This window comes from Suricata suricatta, chromosome 5 (assembly GCF_006229205.1).
Source record: "Suricata suricatta isolate VVHF042 chromosome 5, meerkat_22Aug2017_6uvM2_HiC, whole genome shotgun sequence".
Classification (NCBI taxonomy): Eukaryota; Metazoa; Chordata; class Mammalia; order Carnivora; family Herpestidae; genus Suricata; species Suricata suricatta.
Window position 1 is genome coordinate 67,467,771 of NC_043704.1, and position 27,460 is coordinate 67,495,230.

Genomic DNA, 27,460 nt, shown 5'->3' on the forward strand with positions numbered 1-27,460 from the left:
AAAAAAAAAAGAAGTTAATGCCAATAATCTTCTGTTCACATTTTCTAAAAACTCCTTGTCAGACCAGTTATTTTTCTGACATATTAAAATAAATATTTTATTCCTTTCCATGTATTTAACTTTGTAAGATGTCTCCAAGTCAAGCAGGTAGGTGGGAAGAGAAGGGAAGAATCTTTTTCAAGAATCCTTTTTAGGGGCACCTCAGTGTCTCAGTTGGTTAAGCATCTGACTTAGGCTCAGGTCATGATCTCGAAGTCCGTGAGCTTGAGCCCCGCATCAGGCTTTGTGCTGACAGCTAGCTCAGAGCCTGGAGCCTGATTCGGATTCTGTGTCTCCCGCTCTCTCTGACCCTCCGCGGCTCATACTGTTTCTCTCTGTCTCTCAAAAATAAATAAAAGATATTTAAAAAATTAAAAAAAAAAACATTCATTTTTTCAGAGACAGAGCATGAGTGAGTGAGGGGCAGAGAGAGAGCGGGAGATACAGAATCTGAAGCAGGCTCCAGGCTCTGAGCTGTCAGCACAGGGACCATCCGTGGGTTCAAGCCTTGCATTGGGTTCTGTACTGACAGCTCAGAGCCTGGAGCCTGCCTCATATTCTGTGTCTCCCTCTGTCTCTGCCCCTCCCCCACTTGCTCTCACTCTTTCTCTCTCTCAAAAAAATAAAAATTTTTCAAACAATTTTTAAAAGAGACATTTTGGAAATAGTATGAGCCCTTCTATGTTACTTGACATGATCATATGGAATGAGACAGAAGAGCTTCTGAAATGATAAAGCAATAAGTTGAACAAGGCTGTCGAAACCAACCATTTAAGGATCTGGCAATCAACAAAAGCAAACAGAAGCTGAAATGCCTTTTTAAGAAAATCTAATGAAACTTGTGTATGAAAAGTCTGTGGCCTTTTAGTCTGAGGCTGCTCTCCAATTATTTCTAATAATTTTTGATTGCTGATTCTTTTAAGTTTTCTATGCAACCATATCATCTGCAAATAACAAGTTTTATTGAGTTCTTTCCAATATTTATGCCCTTATTTTTCTTGCCTTATCCCAATAGCTATGAACTCTGCAATGTTTAATAATAGTTGTTATAGTGGAAATTCTTGTTTTAAAAGAAATGCTTTTAATATTTTCTCATATAGAATGTTTGCCTAAGAATTTTTATATTACCCTTTTAAGTTAAAGATATTTCTTCATAACTCCACTTTTCAATTAAGTTTTTAATCATGATTTTGTGTTGAATTTCAACAAATGCTTTTTCTTAATCTACTGATAACCGTGCAGTGGATGATATTTATCGATTTTCTAATGCTAACCTTGTTTGCATTCTTGGCATAAACCCAACATGATCATGCTATATATTCTTTCTTATGTCCTTTGAGTTTGTTAATTGTTTTAGTGTTTTTCATCTATTTTCAAGTGATAAAAAAAAATAGTTGTACTCTTCCCAGGTCCTTTCAGATTCCTTACACTTTGCATATACCCCCAGCACTTCTATATATTTTTGCTTCCAACAGAACTCACCACTCTTTTTCAGCAGGCTAATGGAACCCACTTTGACTACAGGGCTCAGAAAAGCAGAAGAGTCTATGAATTTACATTTCCCTAAAAAGATCCTTAATGATGAGTGATGTGGAAGTATGAAAGCCCTGGCTCCCTTTTCCCCAGGTCAGGACAGCTCTGAGGAATAACTGACAATCCCGAGTTCCCCTGTGGGATCAGGCAGAAGCTACCCTCTGAGGGACTTTGCTCAAGATCTTACCCTCACTGCCTTCTTCCCTTCTGTGTCCGATTTGCTCCATTCTCTTCCTGGTTTCTTGGGAGAACTTTCCTTAGAAATTACTTGTACACAAATACACAACGCAGGTATGCCTCCGAAGACAACTTGAAGTAGTAAGTAAGATAGGCCTGTAATTTTTTTCTGTTTCACACTGTTCTCATCTGTTTTGGGAATCAGGGTTAATACTGGCCTTTATATTAGAATGAGTTAGAAGATGTTCCTTTTTTTAAAAAAATTTTCCTAATCTCTGGTAGCATTCACGTAAGATTAAATTCATCTGTCTCTTGAAAGTTTAGTGTTTTTTTTTTAAAGAAAAAACATTTAATGTTATTTGCTTGTGATAAACAGAGAATGGTGGTCCTCTCAGGTATGACTATATGGTGGGGGAGGAAGCAAGGGGTTAGAGGAAAGCATACAGTTAAGTGCAGGTTACTGTTCCAGTCCTAGCTTTAGTTTTGGGTGGTAATCATTAAAAATGACTGGCTAAAAGTGATTGAAATGTGAAAAAGTAATGAGGGGGAAAAAAACAAGGATTGTGATTAATCAAATTCCATGTACCTTAAATAAGATCTATGTTATCTGAAATTAATATCAGTATTGAAGATTTCTTTTGGGTAGTAATTGCCTGACATATTTTTCTGATCCACTTATTTTTGGCTCCTCTCTGCCTGTCCTGCCTGCCTTGCTTCAAGGATCTTAGAAGTCACCCCATAAAGCCTGAAATAAAATTGCAGGAATTGCAATTCACTGCAAAGTTCAGAGTCGCATTTTCCAAACAAATTTCCCCTCATCTCAGCACCTCCCCTTGTGATTATTCCTCTGTATGTAGATCTGTGTCCCTATATCGGACAGCTTGTCTTAAACGCTTGTTTCCATGGAAAGTAAACAGGTGTCCCACTCTGGGACGTGGAGGGAATGAAATGGGGGTTATTTAGGGAGGATTTTGGTCACTGTGTAGAGTCGCAACAATCAGCCTTCCCAGAATCCCATGGATGTGTGTGTGCGTGTGCACACACATGCAGGCACTTGCCCAAGCACCCCTCTCCCTTTCTTTTTTTTTCCCCCTGCCTCCCTTTCACTGATAAAAGGAACAAGGGTCTCTGGTACTTCCTCTGTCTGGAATGGGTCTGAAGCCTGTTGTCCTCTCCTTGTGCACGAACTCCTCCCCTGTGCTTGTGTCAAAGGAGCGCAAGACAGATCCCACAGCCGCAGCCCTTCACTTTTCTGCTCTGGGTTCTCTAGGTTCCTTTCTCCAACTGCAGTCGGGATTGCCTGGCAGGGACCAGGAAAGGAATCATTGAGGGGGAGCCCACCTGCTGCTTTGAGTGTGTGGAATGTCCCGATGGGGAGTACAGTGATGAAACAGGTAAAGGAACATGCCCTCGTGCAGTACTCGGTCTACTTTGGAGCAGTGGGGTCAGCAAAGTCCCTGGAAGGGGTAGACTGAGAAGATACTTCGCACAATTTCTCATTTAACAAGATATGTCTGATGGTCATGCTGGGCTGGGCACTGAGGGGGACAGAAAAGAAATATCAGATGCCTTGTAATACCATAAAAGCTTACACATCTTTCATTTTACTTTGATACCACTCCCCAATATTGTATTCCTTTTCTTAGCTCAGTAGCCCTAACGAGACAAAGTTCTGTCTGGTCCACACTGCACAGTTAATAGGCCATGATATATTTGCCTGCTGGGTACCTGGCATTGTACTGTTGTCTTACTTATGTTTTTCCTGTACCTCAGTTTCTTCATCTATAAAGTGGGAATAATAATAAACCTATTTTATAGAGTTTGGGGAGTTTTTTTTTCAACTTTAATTTAGATTATATTCATCCAAATTTCTACAACAAATATTTCACGTCAACAACTCAGTTCGGTGTAATGCTCAGAAGGGCCCTGCCCCCACCATGAGGGTTCCGTGCCCACGTCCATGAGCCAGCACGTCCCGGCCAGGCCGCTCTCACCTGCGACGCTGCCGGCACGGCTCCTGTGTTGGCAGCTGTGATCCAGAGGGTGCCTGTGCTGAATACAGAAGCTGCCGTGGCACTGGTCACAAGTCACCTGCAGCATCTCCTTCTTCTTGCACCCCTCTCTTATAACATGTGTTATAGCACATGTTAAGTCTAGATAAATGTTAAACAAAAACCTTAATTGGCATTTTGGAGACACTCTATAAATATTATCTATAATTGTTGTTATTGTTGTTATTATATTATTTCATCCTTACCACGATAATGGGATTGTTGCTTCCTTTACACAGATGATTGAAACCGAGGCTCAGAGAGGATACGGAGCCTGACCAAAGTCACACAGCTAGTAAATAGGAGAGCCAGGATTCCCATCCATATCTCTGGCTGAAAGCCCATGCTCTTTTCACCCTCAAAACTGCATGATGTTTGGGACATAGCAGAGACTTCACAAATGTCTACTGACTGAATGAGTTTGCAGCCTCCCTCATTGGAAAGCCATGGATGTGGAGTGAGGAAGGCACAGGTCATTCGTGTGGCATATTCTGCCTTGATCAAAGAGGGAGTCTGCTCTGACATGTCCACAAAGTCCATCCATTTTTCCAAAATGAGTCAGGCTGAGAGGGGTCCCTGAGTGGCTCAGTCAGTTGAGTGTCTGACTTTGGCTCGGGTCATGGTCTTGCAGTCCAAAATGAGTCAGGCTGAGTACTGTGAAAAGTTGATAAACTGTGCTAGACCCCTGGTATGTAGGCAGCCAGCCACCTGCCCAGCAAGATTGATCGTTCTCTGATAAAAACTATCAGCAAGTAGTGCTAAAGCAAACATGTAGTCCCACCCCCAACCATGTACAGAGGGAAAAAAAATAGAACTACTAAAAAGACATAAAATTAAATAAGTATATTATTAAACATAAGTCAGAGTTCAATCATTTCACCAACAAAGAAAATTTAAAGTGACCACATCCAACAATCTGTATACCCTTACCAACACATTTACACTCACAAATTTTAGTCTATGCCACACAGTAACTAACTCTTCCCTGAAATATTTTACAGATGCAAGTGCCTGTGACAAGTGCCCCGATGACTTCTGGTCCAATGAAAACCACACTTCCTGCATTGCCAAGGAGATTGAGTTTCTTTCCTGGACAGAGCCCTTTGGGATTGCGCTCACCCTCTTTGCTGTGCTGGGCATCTTCCTGACAGCCTTTGTGCTGGGTGTCTTCATCAAGTTCCGTAACACACCCATTGTCAAGGCCACCAATCGAGAGCTCTCTTACCTCCTCCTCTTCTCCTTGCTCTGCTGCTTCTCCAGCTCCCTGTTCTTCATAGGTGAGCCCCAGGACTGGACATGCCGCCTGCGCCAGCCAGCCTTTGGTATCAGCTTTGTGCTCTGCATATCATGCATCCTAGTGAAAACCAACCGTGTGCTCCTGGTGTTTGAGGCCAAGATCCCCACAAGCTTCCACCGCAAGTGGTGGGGGCTCAACCTGCAGTTCCTGCTGGTCTTCCTCTGCACCTTCATGCAGATTGTCATCTGTGTGATCTGGCTCTACACTGCACCACCCTCAAGTTACCGCAACCATGAGCTAGAGGATGAGATCATCTTTATCACCTGCCATGAGGGCTCACTAATGGCGCTGGGCTTCTTAATTGGCTACACTTGCCTACTGGCTGCCATCTGCTTCTTCTTTGCCTTCAAGTCCCGGAAGCTGCCAGAGAACTTCAATGAAGCCAAGTTCATCACCTTCAGCATGCTCATCTTCTTCATCGTCTGGATCTCCTTCATTCCTGCCTATGCCAGCACCTACGGCAAGTTTGTCTCTGCCGTGGAAGTGATCGCCATCCTGGCAGCCAGCTTTGGTTTGCTGGCCTGCATCTTCTTCAACAAGGTCTACATCATCCTCTTCAAGCCATCACGTAACACCATCGAGGAGGTGCGCTGCAGCACTGCTGCTCATGCTTTCAAAGTGGCAGCCCGGGCCACGTTGCGCCGCAGCAATGTCTCCCGCAAGCGGTCCAACAGCCTTGGGGGCTCCACGGGATCCACACCCTCCTCCTCCATCAGTAGCAAGCGCAACAGTGAAGACCCCTTCCCACAGCCCGAGAGGCAAAAGCAGCAGCAGCCACTGGCCCTGACCCAAGAGCAGCAGCCACAGCCACAGCAGCCCTCATCCCTTCAGCAGCAGCCAGAGCCGCAGCCACAGCCCAGATGCAAGCCGAAGGTCATCTTCGGCAGTGGCACAGTCACCTTCTCACTGAGCTTTGATGAGCCTCAGAAGAGTGCCATGGCTCACAGGAATTCCATGCACCAGAACTCCCTGGAGGCCCAGAAAAGCAGCGAGACACTGACCAGACACCAGGCATTGCTCCCACTACAGTGTGGGGAAACAGGCTCAGAACTGACTGCACAGGAGACAGGCCTTCAAGGGCCTATCGATGGTGACATCCGACCAGAGATGGAGGACCCTGAAGAGATGTCCCCAGCACTTGTAGTGTCCAGTTCACAAAGCTTTGTCATCAGTGGTGGTGGCAGCACTGTCACAGAAAACATATTGCATTCATAAAACGGAAGAAGGTGGCCAGTCTGGGAAGGATCCAGAGAGGATTCCTGGGATCACGTTCTCTGACAGGAATGAGGAATCGCTCCAGACTCCTTTCCTCTGTGGAAGGAGGAATAAGACATGCCAAACACCTCAAATTTAGTTGCTCTGCTTTATGTTCTTCTGTGGTTGGATATGTCAGAGTGTTGAGATCACCATACGCAGATTTGCTGTTCATAACTCTTCCTCTGTTCTCTTCTTCTGTTCTATCCCATCCAACAGCCCAGATATAAAACCAAGACTTTAGCAACCCACCTATTCCCTCCATTTTTTCTTAACACTGAAATACCTGCCCGGAACATTGCAGACAGCCTGGCGCAGAGACAAAAGTGTGCAGAGTGACAAAACTTCAGACTGGTCACCACTAGAGTTAAGAGTCTGAAAGACAGAATGTCACCAGTGCTTCCCAGCACCTTGACAATGGGAAGAGAACTTCAAGTGTTCAAGAGCATAAGGTGAACATGTCCCCTCCTATTTATGAAAACCATAAGATATTTGGTCTCCTACTTGCTGCTGCTATCATGTGATATCTAGAAGGTTAGCATCCATCCTACACCAACACATCTGGTGGAGAACGTCATAGTGATGCCATGTTTAGATTCTAGGATCATAAGAATCACCTCAAATTGTTGGGAAGGAACTGCATGAATCCAATGAGCTGTATCTGTAATTAATATTGCCATATGTAGCTTTATCTTTAAGAAAATTCTTCTGTTATAATAATGTTATAATAGTTCATGGACAATATAAACTGAAAAAATTTCAGTCTGGTTAATATAAGGCAGTATTATTGAGCTCCTTGCCCATCCTTGCCTACCCCACCATTCTCACCTCCATGAGCTAAGCCCAAGTAAGCCCCAGGGATCCATAAATTCCCCCAATCCCTGTCCCCAATGCTTCCCAAAGCCAGATCCACAGCTGACTCTGTGGAAAACAAGCTCCTAGCCATTAGCCCCTACCACCTGCTGGGATAAGAAAGTGTTCCAAGAGAGCTCTCACAAGACATTAGCCTGGCACTCCCCCTGCCAAATGCCATACCTAATCCCTCCATCAGTGGGAATTTGACCATAGGTGGTTAAAGTGATTGAATGGCATATTTCTGAGCATCCAGGCTCTGGAGACAGAGAGACCTGGGTTCAGACAGTCACCTACAAGTTGGGTGACCACAGGCAGGGAACCTTAACTTTGTGAAGCCCCAGCTTCTTTGTCCCTAAAATATAGGTAATAATCATTCTTTCTCCTCAGAGCGCTTATGTGAATTAAATGAGATAATGTATGTAAAGTACTTTAGCATGGTGCCTAGAACATAGTAAGCATTCAATAAATATTAGTTAATGTTATTACTGATATTGTAATTATTTTTTTCACCTCCTTAGAATATAAAACAAACTTTGTTTACCATTCAGATTTTAATGACAAGCCCACTGATGACAAAAACTTTCTTCATAATAACCCCAAGAACTCTGGTCAACCCTAGTAATACTTGCTCATGGTGACAAACTCACAAAGTCAATCAGACACCCCAGAGACCCCCACACACTGCCTCTATGGTCCCAGCACCGAGGAAAGAGTGTCACCGGTCTGGCAGTAGTTTCTCAGATCACTCTAAATGCTGCTCTTAAGCCAAAGCCAAAATATAGCAGTTAAATCTGAGAACAGTAGCCTCAACATCATTGTCTTCATTTATATGTTGCAGACACAACTCTCAGCACAAAATCAGGGTGTAATACATAAACTTTCTTTTATTTTTCTCTAACAATCTAGTTTCTATCTCAAATTCCCATTCAGCCTAGTGACAGAAACTTCCGTTTTAGTCAAACTGGGGTTTTCTCAGTAACTTCAGAGTTTTCTGAATTGATTCAGATTTCTGGGGGTCAGTTCAGAGGTTTCTTCCTTCCACGTTCCATGAGGGCTTTCCGTGTAAAGGCAGCTGGGGCTCCCCAAACATCAGCAGCTCCTATTGACATCTGATTCTTATCAGGCCCTCAGTAATTGTTAGGCCTCCACATTGGCATCCTCTGAGGCCTCCCATCCCCATATGGTCCCCGGTCATGGGATCCACAATGATTTTCACAGCTGCATCACTTTGTCCCAACTGCTAGGACCCTCCCAGGCTCGCCGGCTCTCTTGTGAACAGAGAACACTGGGGCCTAGGAACCGCCAGACAGCCCTCAGGCCCCTCCTGGCCTCTACTTAACGGCTGCCTCCCCATGCTGGTATGATGAATTCAAGGAGACTAGCTTCCAAGGTGCCAGAGGGAAGACAGGGCATGTGTCTCCAGGTCTGTATAGGCAATTGTCAAAGGCTGAATAACAGCCCCCCAAGGTGCCCACTTCCTAATCTCCAGAACCAATGATGGTTAAGTTATGTGGCAAGAATGAGTTAAGGTTGTAGATGGAATTAAGGTTGCCAATCAGCTGACCTTGGTAGGGAGATTATTTTGGATTATCCAGGTGGGCCCAATGTAATCACCAACTCCTCTAAAGTGGAGAGGAAAGCAGAGACTCAGTGTCAGATGATGTGATGTGAGAAAGACTCCACAGATTAATGGTGCTTTTGAATATGGAAAGGAACCATGGGCCAAGAGACACAGGGAGCTTCTAGAAGCTGAAAAAGGCAAGAAAAACCAATTCTCCTGAGAGCTTCCAGAAGGAACCAGCCCTGTCACAACCTTGATTTTTGCACAGTAACAGCCTTATTGGATTGCTGGTCTCCAGAATTGTAAGGTAATAAATTTATGTTGTTTTATGCCTCTAAGTTTGGGATACTGCTACAGAAGTGACAGAAAACTAATAAAACATTTTTACTCTATTCCCCTTTCCTGAGCTTTTTCAGCTCAGGAAACAGGGGAGGGCCTTTCTGGGAGATCCCCCTGTTCTCACTCTAGTGCTCTCCCCACCTACTAGCTCCATCTCTCTCCTCCCAGAAGAAAGTTATGACCAATATTCTGTTCCTTCAAACTATTTGGGGAACTATAAATCTTGTGTTCTTAGTCTTTCTGGGTTTTGGTTTTAGATAATTAACAGCTGTTTTCTATTATCTACTTCTATCTATAATCTATTATCAGCACAAACCTGAAAAACAGTAGCTTCCAAAAACAAGGGTTTGTTTTCTCTCTTTTATAAAGTCAGTCAAGAGTTTTTTTCAAAAGATTCTTTAGAGTCCATTGTCAATGGGATACTGTTTACCATTCTTTCAAAAATAAAAATGAAATCTATAGTTATGAGGGATTTTCACTCAAATGGGAGAGTTTCCTAGATTTTAAGAATTTACATTAGAACTTTACAGGTAATGATCATCATGTAACACGATCACTCTACAAGTCCCTATAATCATCAAAAAGTGTCTAACTATATTCATTTCAATTGGGAGAAATTGGTCTTCTCTATGTCTTTCTCCAAAAGTTGCATTTCAGAGCAATGTTACCTCTTTGGGCCTGGCTAAAGTCATAGAAGCTGTGGGCTAGCTCAGCACAGAGCCAGTTTCCCTTGGCTATTTATGGCATTTGAACATATCTGGGCTAGAAGAACAACAGAGGTTGTTAGTTAGGGGTGCTGGTTAATTATCCCTGGTCTGAAACTGAATGGCCATTTTCGGAGTCCATTGGAGACAAAGGTGTATCTCAAAGGTGGGTGGAATTGGGGTAGGTGGAAGGAAATTGTTGTAATGAGATCACAGGTGTCCTGGATCATCAGAAAATACTAGCAGTTGGATGAGAACTTTGTTATCATGCAAGGAGTGAGGTAGGGGTCAGGGATATAACAAGTACAAGCCAGGATGAGTCACAGGAACAAAGCTGCCTTCCAAGGACAGAGAGAAGAGTTTTAGCCTTGAGAGCTGCTGCTCAGCTAGTGGTATGAGAAGTGGCGAACTACTAGAAGAAGCGAAATAGAGTCAGGAAACTGGGAAGAACAAGCATGAAGGTAAATGTGGGGACTAGCAACATAACTGTGACCCAGGAATCCAGTGGAGTTAGGGGGACCACCTCCTCTATTGGAATGATCACCACATTTGTCTCCTCCCCTGAATCATGCACAAGAGTTGGGGGAGTTTGGAGTGAAGGCAGGGATATTTATTTATACCACGAGCTGGACTGGAGTAAGGGGTTGTGGGAGCAATAGCAGCACATCACCAGCTATCTCCCTCTGAAACTAGGACACTAGCTACCTGGATAACTAGAGGAGACTATACCCAATAAAAGAATTAACTCAAGGACTAAGTTCCCAGCAAATAGAGTGCAAACATTTGTGAGTATATTGAAAATAGGTAAGAGATCAAAGCCTAAGAATAATCTTCAGGGTCAGTACAGGATTGAACCGTGACAAAAGTACCAGGAAATGTTTTTGGAAGAATATGTTATTCTACTTGATATCAACCCAAAGATATGGTTAATGCTCAAGACCTCCCAATTTTCTTTAAATGTTTTGTTTTTAACTGACCGAAGAAAGCATTCAAATGATAAAGACCCTGGTGCTTGGTGATGGACTAATAATTTCCACTTCTTTAGAATTATCTATAGTTCCCCAATTTTGAACATTAAAGCACAAGATTATACCAGAAAAATTAAGAAAAGAATTTAAAATAGCCCTATAGTGAGGTTTTAAACAAATAAGCAAACTGCATTAGAAAGCATCACCCAGTTGGGTCAGTTGCCACTCCTATAAAGTTTTGCTAGAGGTATAATTGGTTCCAGGACTCTTGGGCACTCTTTTTATTGTTAGTCATGAATAGATTGAATATTGGAGTAGTGGAAAACCAAGAGTTGGATTCTAAATGGCATAACAGATAAACTATATGTCCTTAGGTAACGTAGTTAATGTCCAAATTTATTTGTCTTAGTTTCTTATGTAAAGAGAATGTAATATTAGCTGCCATAATTGGTTATTTGCCAAATAAAATGATTGATGTAAAAGTATCACCTTCAAGGATATGAGGAAAATATGGAAAATCACTAAAACGACAGATGACTAAAGATGATAAACATCTGATAATCCAAGCTTGAATGCTACAGTCAGGAACAATGCAGTCAGAAGAAACAGCTAATCCCTCCATGGGGTTCTTCTGGCAAAAATCTCATTACTTCTGCTGCCTTCCACTTCGCGCCCATGGCACAGGGGTACTCTCCCTTGCAGCTGGAGGAACCAGACCCCCCTGCCACTGTACTTGGTCCCATTCACATCAACTTCCCAAGCCTCCCACTGACCATGTGCAAAATCCAAGCTGCATTAGAGTCTAGAAATGTGGCTTTTGCTGTCCACCCTGTAGAGTATAGGAAGACATGCGAGAAGGAGGTCAGCGTGGATGTTAGGTGATACACTATACACTGCCCACAAGCAAAGCGTTTTTAAGATCAAACACAAAATGAAAAACACATCCTCCTGAGAAAAAGCAAGCAAAATATGATTCCCTTTCATCTTAACAGCCATGGTTGATAAGAAAGTACTATACCAAAAACAGAGCTGCCGCTGGCACTTGACCATGAGAGCCTGCTGGCAGATAAGAGAGAGCAAGCAGAAGCAGGTGTTTGAAGGGATGAGGCCGGAGCGGATGAGATGATAGGAACTATGTGCTTGGTTATAAGCTCATTAGGACTATTCCACCTTTTAAATGATAGGCATATGCGTGCGTGTATCTGTGTCTGTTTAATGGACTGAAGAAAAATACATAATCATTAAATAGTGATTATATCTGGGTGTCAGAATTATGAATGATTTTATTTTCTTTTTAATATTTACCTGAGTTTTTCCACTTAATTTCTTTCCAAGAGCATGATTTATAGTAAAACAAGAAAAACTGTTTGTTGGATTATCAGATGTGATATTATTATGGTCATGTTTTTGATTTGTTTGGTTAGGTGTTTGTTTTGACTTTAGAAATAATTTCAAACATACAGAAAATTTACAAAAATAAGAAGTACAAAGGACACACCTATCCTTTCTACCCAAATTTGCTTATTGTTAACATTTTACCCCCATTTGCTTTGCCATATACATTATGGTCATTTAATGAGATTTACACTGAAGTATTTATGGGTGAAATCATATGATGTCTGGGGTTTGCTTCAAAATACCTCAATGAGGGGAGGAAATAAGTATACAGGGAGAAAGAGAAGAAAGAACAACAGAAAGTTAATGGTTGGTGAGGCTGAGTAATGGATACATGGGGCTCCATTTTTCTGTTCCTTCTATCTGTTTTGTTTTTTAGAGGAAGGTGGGGAGAGAGAGAGAGAGGGAGAAAGAGAATCACAAGCAGGCTCTGTGCTGTGAGCGCAGATTCCAACACAGGGCCCAATCCCATGAACCAAGAGATTATGACATGAGCCGAAATCAAGGGTCAGACCCTTAACTGACTGAGCCACCCAGGTGATTTTTGTAAGTTTTTTAAATTTCCACAATAGAAAATGTTAAAAATCAGTCAAAAAATAAAAAAGAATTCATTAGCCAAAAAAAAAAAAATCACACAATAGAATTTCAATGATTTTTCTGGCCACATTTCCCCAAGAGAAGTCAGTCCATCAAACATTCAGATAAAAAGAACCTGAAAGTCTGCCAAGCAGCTAATATTTTAGTGGGAAACAAAAATAAGACCTTTACAACAAAGTTGAAAAAGTAATTCCTTGAAGTATATCAGAAGGGCCTTCTTAGAGGCTGATGAAGGACAGCCTGGATCTTCTGATGTCGTCTATTATGATCTATCCTCAGATAAACTAACTGTGGGCTGGTTCATTTTCTGAATTGTCCTCTGGCAAAAGGCGTAGAAGTGTTTAAACAGATCCTTCTCAGCCTTGGTGCCAGAAGTTTCTCTTTTATGTATACACTCCCAAGGAGATAATCCAACAGGAAACAAAATCAATTAGCAGCAACATGTTCCAGCTACGTCAGAACCCACCTGAGCCACGAGCCTGGAGCCTGAACCAAGGCTACACTATACACAGTTGAGGTCCTGTGATACAAACAAGAAAAACTCTAGGTGCACAACATCCAGGGCGTGGCTAAGGAAATTACACGATAATCCCATTGTGGGAGAGCCTATAAACAAGAGATATGGCAAGTGTGTGTACTATGTCAAAGCACATAATCAAGTCTAGAAGTAATGTTAAGGGGGAGAGTAGGACCAGAATAGTGTGACCTTACAGAATAATATGAATGAGGTCTCACTGAAAAAGAAGATGAGAAAATAAAGGGAAGGAAAACTGAGTATTGTCTGTTTGCTTCTTTTGTCCTTTTTTGGAATGCTATATATAACATTAAAATGAGGGAGGGGAAAAAGGAGCAATAGAGGAAAAAAACACAGCCTTACCTGAGGTATTATAGCTACAATTTAAGGACTAATAAAGCCAAGATTATAGTGAACAGTAGATCAGAAGAAATCATTTGTAGGCTCTTGAGGTAAACCCATCTGAATTGTTGACCAGATATGCTATGGAGAGTGTTAACCCACTTCCCTACATCCTGGCCAATATTAAGTGATCTTAAATAAGGTAGAAGGTAAAGCATTCAAAAATGAATTTTAAAACTCACTTTCTTTGTTATACAAATGTGGTAAGTAAACTTTAACAAATATGAAACAAAGTATCATTAGCATCCCTCCATCTTTTCCAGTCTCTTCACCCTTCCCCTCCACTCCAGCATGCTCCTTAAGGCACCAGATGTCTGTGCCCCGGACTTTCACAGCTGTAACAATCATATCAAACAAGTAAAATTTATGCGATACAATCCTAAAGTAACTTTATTTTTGTTTCCCTATCCACTTAAATCTGCTCTATGAGGCACGTTCTCCTTTCCCTAAGTGAAAAACTTGGATATGACTTTTCTGATAACTGTTAGGTGACACAACTGAATTAACCAGTAATTCTTGTTACAGTCAAACTTGGTTTAATTTAGTCCCCCTCCCTTTTCCCTCAGCTCCGGCCTCCTGCAGGCAGAGAAGTCAGTACTTAGGGAAGGGTTGTGGTCAGACATTTCCTTATTGATCCCTCAGTTGCTATGCCCATACTTCCCTACACGTGTGGCTATCCTCTTCAAGGATGGGGCAGAGAGATGAAGAAAAAGTAAACTGGTCAGGATAGTCCCCATACTGATGATACCAGTACATGTTTACAGATGACTCCTGCTCATTAGTACTTTCATATGTTCTTTAGAGACCCTCTCCCTTGCTAGGGACCTCTTTCCTGAAGGTTCCTTAATGTGAGTGCTGCATTCTCCTCACTCCCAAACATCCCTCAGTATCTCTAGTTTCTCTGTTTTCCCACGCAGGTGGCCTTCTTGGTCAGGATCTAAGAACACACCAAAGAATAAGTTCTAAGTTCCCATCATTTTAAGGTTCCTTCCCAGATAGCAATGGCCACTGGGCAGAATAAATGACCCAATGTGGATACACAAAAACACTAGCTTACTTCTCCTGGCACAACCCCTTTGGTGGGACATTCAATACAGCTGAGGTTCCCAAGACATTCTTGAGCTCACAGACTTGTATAGTCATTGTTACTTGGAATCCAAGACCATGCCCTCAAAATCACTTCCTTGGTCTACTGCACAAGTCCCTCCCAAACTTCCTCCAGACCTTCCCCCAAGGTGGAGGTTGTGGATTTTTCCATTATAATATCATTAACTTACAGAGTAGACCTTATAATCAGGGGACCTGAGAGCAGAGATTTGGCATTTAAACGAAAGCCTCTCATATACCTGGTTCAACTCTAGATATTTTCTTGGCTCAACAAACGTTAGTTCATATGGGCAAGATTCTTTAGTTTCTTCCTTCTTATTTTGTCTTCTTCCCCAAACCAACTAAATTCACTAACTTAAAACATTTCACTCAGTATCGCATTAGCACTTCTAAAAATTATCAAAATAGGGGTGCCTGGGTGGCTCGTCAGTTGAGCGTCCAACTTGGGCTTGGGTCGTGATCTCACAGCTCATGAGTTTGAGCCCCATGTTGGACTCTGTATTGTCAGCAGAGACCTCCCTTCAGATCCTCCATCCCCCTCACTCTGCTCCTCGCCCACGTGCATCCGGGCTCTCTCTCAAAAATAAATAAAAACATTTAAAAAACTATCATAATAAAAGGTCAGCACTCAAAGGGCCCTGAGGATGCTGAGTTGCCCTACACTACTCCAGACTCTCACCTTTTGGTAAAGTGTTAAGTCTTAACACTTCATGAGTCTACATGTCAACAATATGATCCACTTCAGTTCTGTTTTGAACAGATAACCCAGAAGGAGGTACGTGTGAACTGCCAATGTTGTTGGATTCTTCCACTCTAACATGAAGTGACAGAAGAAGAAAACTAAAATTTAAGAGGTTGAGTTGATGTGAATTATAAGATTTAAGCCCTGTAGACTCTCCAATCATAGTCAAAGGAAACGCTTACCTTCCTTATCAAGATAAAGCTAGAAAATGAAATCATCTGACTCTAGATCTATAAGATACACAAACACTATGTGGTTGTGGGGGATAAGCTAACTGCATTAAGAAGGGCACTTTTGGGGATGAGCACTGGGGGTTATTATGCAAGTGATGAATCACTGAATTCTACTCATGAAACCAATACTACATTATATGTTAGTAACTAACTTAATTTAAATAGATTTTTTTATTTTTTTGTTTGTTTATTTTTTATAGTTTATTGTCAAGTTAGTTTCCATATAACACCCAGTGCTCTTCCCCACAAGTGCCCTCCATGTCCATCACTTCTGTTCCCCTTTCCCCCTCCCCCCTGAGCCCTCAATTTGTTTTCAGTATTCAAGAGTCTCTCATGATTTGCCTCCCTCTCTCTTCCTAACTCTTTTCCCCACCTTCCCCTCCCCATGGTCCTCTGTTAAGTTTCTGCTGTTAGACCTAGGAGTGAAAACATATGGTATCTGTCCTCTGCCTGACTTACTTCACTTAGCATGACACCCTCGAGTTCCATCCATCCCCTCTAATGTCTCTTTATTAAACTCTCTTAAATAGGGTTCAACATAGAATTACCTTCTTCCGAATTCCAATGCAAAACAAACATATAAGGTTGCAGTGTATGGAAAATACTCCTGAGGGGCGCCTGGGTAGCTCAGTCAATTTAGTGTCCAACTTTGGCTTGAGTCATGATCTCACAGTTTGTGAGTTCAAGCCCTGCATCGGGTTCTGTGCTGACAGCTCAGAGCCTAGAGCCTGCTTCAGATTCTGTGTCTCCTTTCTCTGCCTCTTCCCTGCTCATACTCTGTCTCTCTCTCTCAAAAAAAAAAAAATTAAACATTAAAAAAATGGGCATTGAGGAGGGCACTTGTTGGGATGAGCACTAGGTGTTGTATGGAAACCAATTTGACAATAAATTATATTAAAAAAAATTTTAAGACTCTTTAGAGTAACTTGTCAGGTCACCTCCTGACCTGACAGGCAGAATAGTGGGGTCTTCGTCCTAATCCCTGGAACCTCTAAATATGTTATGTTACATGGCAAGAAAGAATTAGGCTGCATATTCAATTAAGATTCTAATCAGCTGACCTTGAAACAGGAACAGTATCTTGGATTACACTCAGATGGGCCCAGTGTAATCACATTAGTCTTTATAAGCAGAAGAGGGAAGCAGGAAAGTCAGGGTCAGGGTCAGAGAGAGATCTAAAGATTTTACACTGCAGGCTTTGAAGATGAAGGAAGAGATCATAAGCCAAGGCATGCAGATGGCCTGCAAACGCGGCAAACAGTGAGGAACAAAGTTTCCTTTAGTCTTCAGAAAGGAATGCAGTCTTGCCAACAACTTGATTTTAGCCCTGTGAGACCCATTTTGGACTTCTGGCCTCCAGGACTATACGATAACAAATCTGTGCTGTTTTAAGCCACTGCATTTGTGGTAACTTGTTAAAGCAGCAATAGAAATCTGTAGTCCCCTCTTCTAATGTGTCCGTGGGAGTGGACTTTCCTGCTTTGACATTCTCTGGTTGCAAGTCTTTCAGAACTATAAAAGAGTTAATACTAACATTTTGTGGCTTTAAACCACTGCAACTTCTGAAAACTTTCACATGGTAGTAGGAATTGGTTGCCATAAAATTAATTTGACAATATACTCTTAGAATCAAATGACACTATAAGGAAAAGTCTGACAAAGGCAAAAAATTGTACATTCTATAAGACAACTGTCCTAGTCTCTTCAAAAAGTCAGTATCAAAAAAACAAAAAACAAAACAAAAAGTATCATTAGGGGCACCTGGGTGGCTCAGTTGGTTAAGCATCCAATTCTTGATTTCAGCTCAGATCATGATCTCACGGTTCATTAGTTCAAGCCCCACATGGGGCTCCCCTCTGACAGTGTGGAGCCTGCTTGGGATTCTCTCTTCCCATCTCTCTCTGCCTCCACCTTCCCCCCCCTACCCCCTGCAACTGGTGCACTCGTGCTCGCTCGCTCTCTCTCAAACTTAAAAAAAAAATAGTATCATTTTTTTAATGGTAAAGGTCTTTCCAGATTATAATATTCTAAATAGCAATGAAAAATACTGTGTTAAATTTGAATTTGAGAGAAAGGTGGGAGATGTGAATATGGACCAGTTATTAGATAAAATTAAGGAAGTATTGTTAATTTTCTTAGGGGTAATAATACAGTTATGTAGGAGAATGTCCTCATTTTAGAAAATGTGACTCTACTGTTTAGGGGTAAATGGTCATAGTATCTGCAATTTTAAAATGCATCACCAAAAATAAGATATGTATTTAAATATGTGGCAAATAATTATTTAATCTGAGTGGTTGGTACAAGAGTATTTATTGGACTATTTTTCTGAATGTTTAGAAATTTTGTAATTAAAAATCTGGGAATTTATTTTTTAAAACTGTTTATAAATATTTGTTGAACTATTGCTCAGAAACTTTATATTTTGGTTTAAAATGCTGTTTGTATATAGAACTTTCTAAAAGTATTTGTAGGAACTCAGAGTTGTGGGTAGGATGTAGTAAAATAAGTACTCTCATATGTAAAGTAGTTTAAATGAGTTTTCCAGTTAGAAAGCTGATGGGAAAAAGTGATGTCATTCTATGAATCAGTGGAAAATTACTGCCCTCTAACTGAAGAAAGTAACCTGGTGGAATGGGGGATTTTTGGTCTCAGGAGTCAGATATTTTCATTTCTTGATTTTGCCAATAGAAGGGATAAAAGCGAAACTCTGAATATAAGAAATGGAAACTTATGGACAAGTAAAAACAGACAGACACAAAAATTATTCCTAAACCCCAATATCCTAGAACCAGTACCAAAAGGAAACTGCAATAGATTTGTATTACACAGTTTAACTGAAGTCCCAGAACTCTGCCAGCCATTTCCTATTGACACATTACTACAAAAGTACTCAGAGGGAATTAAGAAATCGCATTCTAGTCAGTCTAGAGATAAGAACAAGCTGGCAATATAGTGAAAAATACTTCTATGTAGTTTGCCTTTTTATGACTTTAAATATATATATATATATACATATATATATGTATATATATATATATATACACACACACACACACATATGATTGATCAAAATTTCCTGTTTTCATTAAAGCAATACTTAAAGTTTTTATTAAAATACTCAAATTATGCTATTTTTTACTTGAAAAATATACAGCTAAAATCTATAATGAAATCTGAGCTTAAAATTAGAATTTGAGCTCCTGGACTGCATAACCAGGGTATCTTCTGCCACCTTGTGGATAATAACTGAATTACAGGAAAAGCCTGAGATAAATAGGTGAGGGAGATTATCCATCTCTAAACTTAAGTACAGAAAATCCTTCTAAGTTTTCTATGCCAGAATCTCTGTTTCTTATTTTGATCCATAAAAAAATTTAACCTCTCCCATTATGGTTACCAAATACACCCAGTTTATTGCACATTCTGTACACAGTGAGCTCCGAACTCAGTTTTGCTTTTCTCCCATCCCTCACTGTCTATGACCAGGCTTTGCTGAATCTTTTTTTCCCCATCCCTTAACAACATTTTGGGCAGAATTTGTCTTTCCAGTCGATTTTATTTATTAAAAATTCTAGTATTAGTAGTTTGAATTTCAAATCCCATTTAATGATCACATCTTCTCCACCAGAACAACTTTGGCTTGAGAGACTCAGAGTAAGAAATGGCTATGGTCTGTTCTTTCACTCCTATCCCTTTCCTTCTCCTTGGCCTAAAAGGTGAGAAGGAACAAATGTCTCTAATTTATCTGGCCACTCTTATCATTCTCTCTTGGCTGCCTTTACTTATCTGGCTAGACTGATTGTTGATACTCAACAAGTGGGTGATACATACCCATAGCATATGCAGCCATCAGCTGTTCACAAAGCGAGGCCAATGACTTTATCCCTGCCTAGGTAAAGAGGAGTCAGAAATGTAAAAGAGCGGGATGTCTGGGTGTCTCAGTCTGTTAGGCAGCCAGCTTTACCTCAGGTTATGATCTCACAGTTCACAAGTTCGAACTCTGCATGGGATCTGTACTGACAGCACAGATTCTGTGTTTCTGTCTCTCTCTACCCCTCCCTTTAAACTTAAAAGAGAGCACAGATTCTGTGTTTCTGTCTCTCTCTACCCCTCCCTTTAAACTTAAAAGAGAGCTGGTGGTTCACTCAAGTTCATACCACCTATAAAGTGAGCCTGAGTCCCTAGGTCTCCCAACTTATCCCAGTGCCCGCCCCTTTTTTAACGTCTATTTATTTATATTGAGAGAGAGAGAGAGCATGCATGTGCGCGCACACACACACACACACAGGCATGAGAGGGGCTGGCTGAGAGAGAGGAAGAGAGAGAATTCTAAGCAGTCTCCATGCTGTCAGCCCAGAGCTCAATCTCATGAACTGAAATCACGACCTAAGTCAAGATCAAGAGTTGGATGCTTAACTAAATGAGCCAATCAGGTGCCCCTCCAGTGCCCTTTTTAAATAGTTTTTGTGGTAAGTAAAATCTGACTACATGAGTAAATAGTCAAGATATAGTAAAGTTACTTTAAATAGCCATAGGTTATTACTTAGCTCTGATATTTAAAAAGCAAATATAAACACTATTAACTTGAACAATTAATATAAAATATATCATTAATGTATAGTATTATGGTACAGAATACATATGGTATACATATACATATGGCATAGTATAACAGGTATACTAATGTATGCCATTAGTAATGAACCAATTTATCATTTTAGGAAGATTAAAAATGACAACATAAAGAAAAGCTCATCTCTAAATATCACTCCCCACTAAAAGGAACCAGGACTCTTTAGAAAAGTTGCTGATCCCAGGTTTATGGTAGAAAATATACAGATGAATCTATGACATCTTTCTGTGCCAAAAGCAAAGAAGCTATCAAAGACTACCAAAATTGTATCAAAATGACATAAAAGCCAACTCAAAGAGGCTCCCAATAGCCTAAGATGGGACAACATGAGCAACAATAAAAAACAGTGACTGTAATTGATTGAAATATTTCAAATACATAAAAATGCATGCTTCATAATACTACCCTTAAACCCCCACCAAGAAAAAGAGTTGAAAAAAAACTACAAATGTTACCAATGGAAGCTTCTAGGGCATCAACTCATTATCTGTTCCCCAATAAATTAAAGGAAAGAATCAAGCATTTAGCTTGACTTTCCCTATATGAACTAACTTTAGGATAATCAAATAGTTGATGATGAAAAATTCATCATAGGAAAATGTAGCTATTTATGTATAATACTTAACAATGTATTATATAGTCATTAGTAGCATAGTAAAATGCCAAAATTAAATCATATCCTTCAAATATGTAGATTTTATTAAATACCAACTATACCTCAATAAATCCATTAACAATAAATAGAACCATAACAACAAAAAATAGCAAAAAGAATGACAAGAAAATCATCATTTTGCTATACCTAATGAAATAATAGGTCAGGGGTACAATATCAGTGATACTAAAACCATTACACAAAAGGCTGATAGTGAAGTTTATAAAGGAGGATTAGGCTTACTCACCTAAACCCAATGAATAATATCTGTATCACTGAAGTAGAGCAAGACATTACATGCCTCATGGTCTCTTGCATTGGGATGTAGATGGCATGGTAGACACCATGAAGTATTACCGAATAAAACACTAAACTTGAATCTAATCAAGCCTGAGGTGTAACCAGCAATTTACAGAAATATGGAACATAAAAAAATAAATGACAATATGAGAAAGTAAGCAGCTAAATCCAAGAAATGGAACGTCATGTGAGATAAATGACCTAGTTTCTCCAATACGTCAATGAAGGAAGAGAAGGGTACTATTTAAAAAGAGATTTAAGGGGCGCCTGGGTGGCTCAGTTGGTTGAGCATCTGACATCAGCTCAGGTCATGATCTCATGGTCCATGGGTTCAAGCCCTGTGTTGGGCTCTGTGCTGACAGCTCAGACCCTGGGGCCTGCTTTGGATTCTGTGTCTTCCTCTCTCTCTCTCTTCCTTCCCCACTTGCAGTCTGTCTCTCCTTCTCTCAAAAATCAATAAATATTAAAAAAATTTTTTAAACTGTACCAAGATATTAAAATTGAAAGTTAAAAAAAATAAAAAGCGATTTAAGGTAATCACGATGTAATAAACTAGACATTAATGGCAAAATCAAAAACAAAAAGGCCATTACCTTGAAATTAAGAAGCTTTCTATTAAACATAGCAGAAAAAGCAATTAAGAAAATAAACCCATTTAAAATTGCATCAAAAATAATAAAATACTTAGGAATAAACTTAACCAAGAATGTAAAAGACCTGTATTCTGAAAAATACAAAAAACTGATGAAGGAAATTGATGACATAACCAGATGGAAAGATATGCCACATTCACAGATTAAAAGAAGCAATATTGTTAAAATGTTGATACGAACCAAAGCAATCTCCATATTCAATGCAACAACACTTTTCACAGGACTAAAACAAATAATACTAATATTTGTATGGCGCCACAAAGATCCCAAAGAGCCAAAGCAATCTTGAGAAAGAAGAACAAAGCTGGAGGTATCACATTCCCAGATTTCAAGATACAGGACAAAGCTGTAATAACCAAAACATCATGGTACTGGCACAATAACAGGCACATAAATCAACCGAAGAGAAGACAGAGCCCAGAAATTAACCCACACTTACGGTCAATTGATCTGTGACCAAGGAGGTAAAAATATACAAAATGGAAACAGCTGTCTCTTCAACAAATGATGCTGGGAAAAAGGGATTGCTACATGCATAAGAATGAAAGTGGACTACTTTCTTACACAAAAATAAACTTAAAGTGAATTAAAGACCTAAATGCAAGACATTAAGCTGTAAAACTTATAGAAGGAAACATAGGCAGTAATTTCTTCAATACTGGCAATAGAAACATTTTTCTAGATGTGTCCCTTCAGGCAAGGGAAACAAAAGCAAAATTAAACTATTAGGACTAGACCAAAATAAAAAGCTTTTGCTAAGCAAAGGAAACCATTAAGAAAACAAAAGGGCAAACTACTGAATGAGAGAAGATATTTCCAAATAAGAAATCTGATAGATTAATATCCAAAATATATAAAAGAAGTTACACAACTGAACACCTCCCCCCAAAATAATTCAATTAAAATGAGCAGAGGACATGAACAAACATTTCTCCAAAGAAGACATACAGATGGCCAACAGACACATGAAAAGATGTTCAACATCACTAATCATCAGGGAAATACAAATGCAAAAACCATAATAAGATATCACTTTACATCTGTCAGAGTGGCTAAAATCAGAAACACAAGAAATAACAAGTATTGGTGAGGATGTGGAAAAAAAGACACCCTTGGGCACCGTTGGTGGGAATACAAACTTGTATGGCCACTGTGGAAAACAGTATGGAGGTTCCTTAAAAAATTAAAAATAGAATTACCATATGATCCAATAATTCCACAATTCCACTACCAGGTATTTGCCCAAAGAATGAAAACACTAATTCAAAAAAATATGCACCCTTGTGTTTACTGTAGCATTATTTATAACAGCCGAGATATATAGAAGGAACCCAAGTATCCGTCCATCCATGAATGGATGAAGATGAGGTCACACACACACACACACACACACAATGGAGCCATAAGAAAAGAGTGAGGACTTACTCTTTGCAACAACATGGATGGACCTAGTGGGTACAAAGCTAAGGGAATTAACTCATTCAAAGAAGACAAATATGTGATTTCTAGACAAATGTTTAGAATTTAAGAAACAAATGAACAAAGAAAAAAAAGAAACAAAACCCTTTAAATACAGAAAACAAACTGATGGTTTCCAGAGGGAAAGTGATTGGGAGAGGAGTAAAATAGATGAAGGACAAGAGTACACTTAATCTTAATGAGCACTGAGTAATGTATTGAATTGTTGAGTTATTATCCTGGATACTTAAAACTGCAAAGTGTCAGATAATAAATGCTTTAAGCTTCCTGGGTCGTACATTGTCATAACTACTCAACTCTGTCCCTGCAGCATGAAAGCAGCAAATGAGAATACATAGATGAGCACTAATGTGTTCCAATAAAACTTTAGGGACACTGAAATTTTAATTTCACATACTTCCCACATGTCATGAAATATTTTTCTTTTGATTTTTTTTCAACCATTTAAGAATGTAAAAACCATTATTAGCTAGCAGATCATTAAAAAGTCAGCAGCCTGCCTGGGGCACCTGGGTGGCTCAGTTAAGTGTCTGACTCTTGATTTCATCTCCGATCCATTGGCCAAATCAAGCCCCACACAGGCTCTGGCTGGGTGTGGAGGCTGCTGGAGATTCTGTCTCTGCACCTTTCCCCCATTTCGTTCTCTCTCTCTAAGATAAAAAAAATTTTTTTTAATGCAGCAGCCAGCCTAGATTTGGCTCCTAGGGCTATAATTTGGCAACCCCTGGGCTGGATGGTCTGTCTCTCAGGTCTGGCTATCTATGTCTCTGCTAATTAAACTGCTATTGATTCCCTATTTAGCTAACTCTGAAGTTAAACTTGGTTTACATCTTCTGGCACCTTCTTTTACAGCCTAAAGCAGTTTCTCAAACTTTATTTACTCATATACTCATTAAATAAGAATTAAAAAGACTACCTCTCTTATGAAGCTCATATTATTTAAAGTAGTTATGTTTACTCTTCCAAACACATATACAAATATGGGGTTTCAAATTTTATATGTCCTTCTCCTCTTAAAACAAATAGATTCTCAGACTTGGCTTCTTACACCTGAAGATCGCTGCCGTACAGCTGCTTAGACTTGAAAATTCCAAGTTGGAAAGCCCCCCTAAAATCTCACTTCCACTTGATGCTGGTAAAGAACATCAGTTTTCCACGAACTCTATTGCAAATAATGGTGGCTAACTTAAGCACACTTCTTACTTCATGGAACAGCCAGTTCCAGGTAAGACCTCCACATAGTCAGAATCCGAAGTATGAGAGGGAATAAAATAAAATAAAATCCCTGTATTTGTCCTTCTTCCCTGTCTACCTAAGACCATGAGCCTAGATATGATCAACTCGATAGCCATATAACTAGTTACACTAGCTCCAGTAATAAAATGTAGGAAATCCTAAATTATGATCAGTCTGTGCAAACTGTCTTCAACCTGTACAGAAAGAGAGAAGGAAGTTACCTTTTAACTGCATACACGAAGAGGAGCAGTGTTGAAACTTCCCCTAGAAGATAGGAGTGGTCCCTGGGCCTCCCATTGATTCCCTGAGGTGCCATGAGAGCGCTGCCAAGCACCACATGACACACAGCAACCAGAAAGGCTCTGGCCCACTAGGCACATGCGTGAAGCACCAAAGGGCGCTATGCACCTGTGCACCTACTTTCCTGACCCGCTCAGTTACATCAAGGGCATCAGGAAGGATGCCATCCACGCTCTGAGCTGTGACACACTCCTTGCCAACGGGGTCCTTAGGGATCACTGCCTGTGTAAGAAGCAGAGCTGTTCTTCACGGCTTAGGGCATCCATGTTGGCTAGTTCATGTACTGCAGCAAGAAGGCCAGCTCAGCATCGGCCATATGCTTGCAGTGGGCACCATTCCTGAGAGCACCATCATATGTTGCCTGGAGGAGAAGACTGGTGAGCTGGCCAGAGCCTCCAAGAATGACGCCATCATCACCTACCCCAACCCAGAGACCAATGATACTCAAATAAAGCTATGCTTAGGCTCCAAGATGGCCATCTCTTCAGCCAACAGAGCTGTGGTTGGCAGGGTGGCCAGAGGGGACTGCACTGACAAGCCTGGTTGCTGTGCCTACCACAAGTACAAGGCAAAGAGGAATTTCTGGGCATGCATGCGGGGTGAGGCCATGAACTCTGGAGCATCCCTTTGGAGGTGGCAACCACCAGCACATTGGCAAACCTGATAGCATCTTCAAAAATAACCCCTACTGGTTGCAAAGTTGGTCTTATCACTCAACAGGGGACGGGACATCTCAGGAGAACCAAGACTGTGCAGGAGAAAGAGAACGAGACTGGGGAGGCTTAATAAAGGATATCATTCTGCCACTTAAAAAAATTAAAAATAACAAAAAACAGCACACTTCTTCTGGAAAGAGTAAGGGATTATAAAATGGCCTTTCTCCAGATAGAAGTATTTCTCTGTTAAGAAGCCTCAGCAGAAAAGAGGAGGTGGGGCAGGGTGGGGAGGTACAGGGAGGTGCTGGGAGCATTGAGTGACCACAGTGAGCTAGGGCCCTTGCAGCATTCGGTCACATCATCTCTCATGTGAGCCTGTCCACCCTGTGAGGTCACTAGAGACTATTAGCACCCTTCAGGCACAAGAGGAATCAGGGGCCTAGAAGTTCAACCCCTTACTGCAGGCAAGGAAGAGCTAGGACTCTAATTCTGAGCTCCCTAGAAAAAGCTGTCCATTCATTCTATTTGTCTGTCTCTCTGACTCTCATATTTATCCATGGCTATTTCTGTTTCACTTCCAGATCTCTTCCCTATAAAGCATTAGGTAACTTATGTTTAAATAATTAAAGTACCTGAGAGTAATTTGGCCAATCAAATCAGGTAAAAAAGCTTCAATGTGAAGTTGCCCACTGAGAATTTACCAGATAATACAACCTGCAATGTTATCTGCCCAATCCTTATCACAAATCCAGTAATGAGAAATATGATTTTTGCAGGATAGCCAGAGAAAATATCTCTGCTCTAAATACTACAAAGTTAACTCTTAGATTAAGCCAGAACATTAGAGACTCTGATAAGCCTCTATTTGACTTCACTGAATTGTAAAACATGTGACATCATTAACCTGCACTGAAAATTAATATAAAAAAACAAAGTATACTTTTAAAGCTCTAAAGCAAATTTTAAGTTTCTAAATATTATAAACTAATTCTTAAAATGCCAAATCGCTACTTCATTCCTTTGAAACAGTGTGAAGGAATGTCAGGTGTTTTTAAACAACTCCATGATACTATCAGAATTTCCATGGATTATATCCTGCAACTCTGTCTCACAACTCTCAAAACTCAAGTACTCTTGTAAGAATTTTTGAAAATTTATTAATTTCTACAGAAAGTAGAGAAATTAGAGTGAGTATAAATCTCAACCCATAAGCAAAAGTATTAAAGAAATATAATGATTTTCTAAATTGCTGCTTCTGTTTTGAGCTTTCATCTCATAGTGAAACAGTCTTAATTCTTTGGTTTAATTCTTTTCCCTCATTCACACTAGGTGCCATTGTTCCAGAAACGTACATGGTGCCAAAGATGGGGGATAGGAGTCACAATCTGGTTCCAACTCTCAAGTGGACCCAGTTTATAGTGTAGATGCCCACCATTCCAGTCAGCATGCCCCTCTGCTCCTATCACATGTAGGCACTGGAATCTTTGCAAGGCTGCCTAGGGGTTCAAACCCATGAACTGTGAGATCATGACCTGAGCCAAAGTCGGCCGCCCAACCGACTAAGCCACGCAGGCACCACCCCCCCCCCCCCCCCCCGCCAGAGATATTTCTCAAACAATTCTGTGTCTATTATTATCATCCCTATTGAAATAAGTTGGGAATTCACTTTTACTTCTAATCAACATTTTCCTCAATTGAGAATTTCCTTCTACTGTGGCCCTATGTTTCAGCAATACCCAGGATCCTGGGACCTGAAAATATAAACTAAACTTGACCC

The 27,460-nt window shown here is 40.4% G+C and overlaps 1 protein-coding gene and 1 pseudogene across 1 annotated transcript in view; both read left to right on the forward strand.

The window, feature by feature from the left end:
- Positions 1 to 6,444, forward strand: part of CASR (calcium sensing receptor) — a 27,807-nt gene extending 21,363 nt beyond the window's left edge. The window contains exons 5-6 of the mRNA XM_029940716.1: positions 3,020 to 3,143; positions 4,802 to 6,444. Coding sequence (XP_029796576.1) covers positions 3,020 to 3,143; positions 4,802 to 6,312 — 1,635 coding nt within the window. The 3' untranslated portion in view covers positions 6,313 to 6,444. The remainder of the gene's footprint in view (positions 1 to 3,019; positions 3,144 to 4,801) is intronic.
- Positions 6,445 to 11,453: 5,009 nt separating this feature from the next.
- On the forward strand, positions 11,454 to 25,813 carry LOC115291166 (annotated as a pseudogene).
- Positions 25,814 to 27,460: the final 1,647 nt, after the last annotated feature.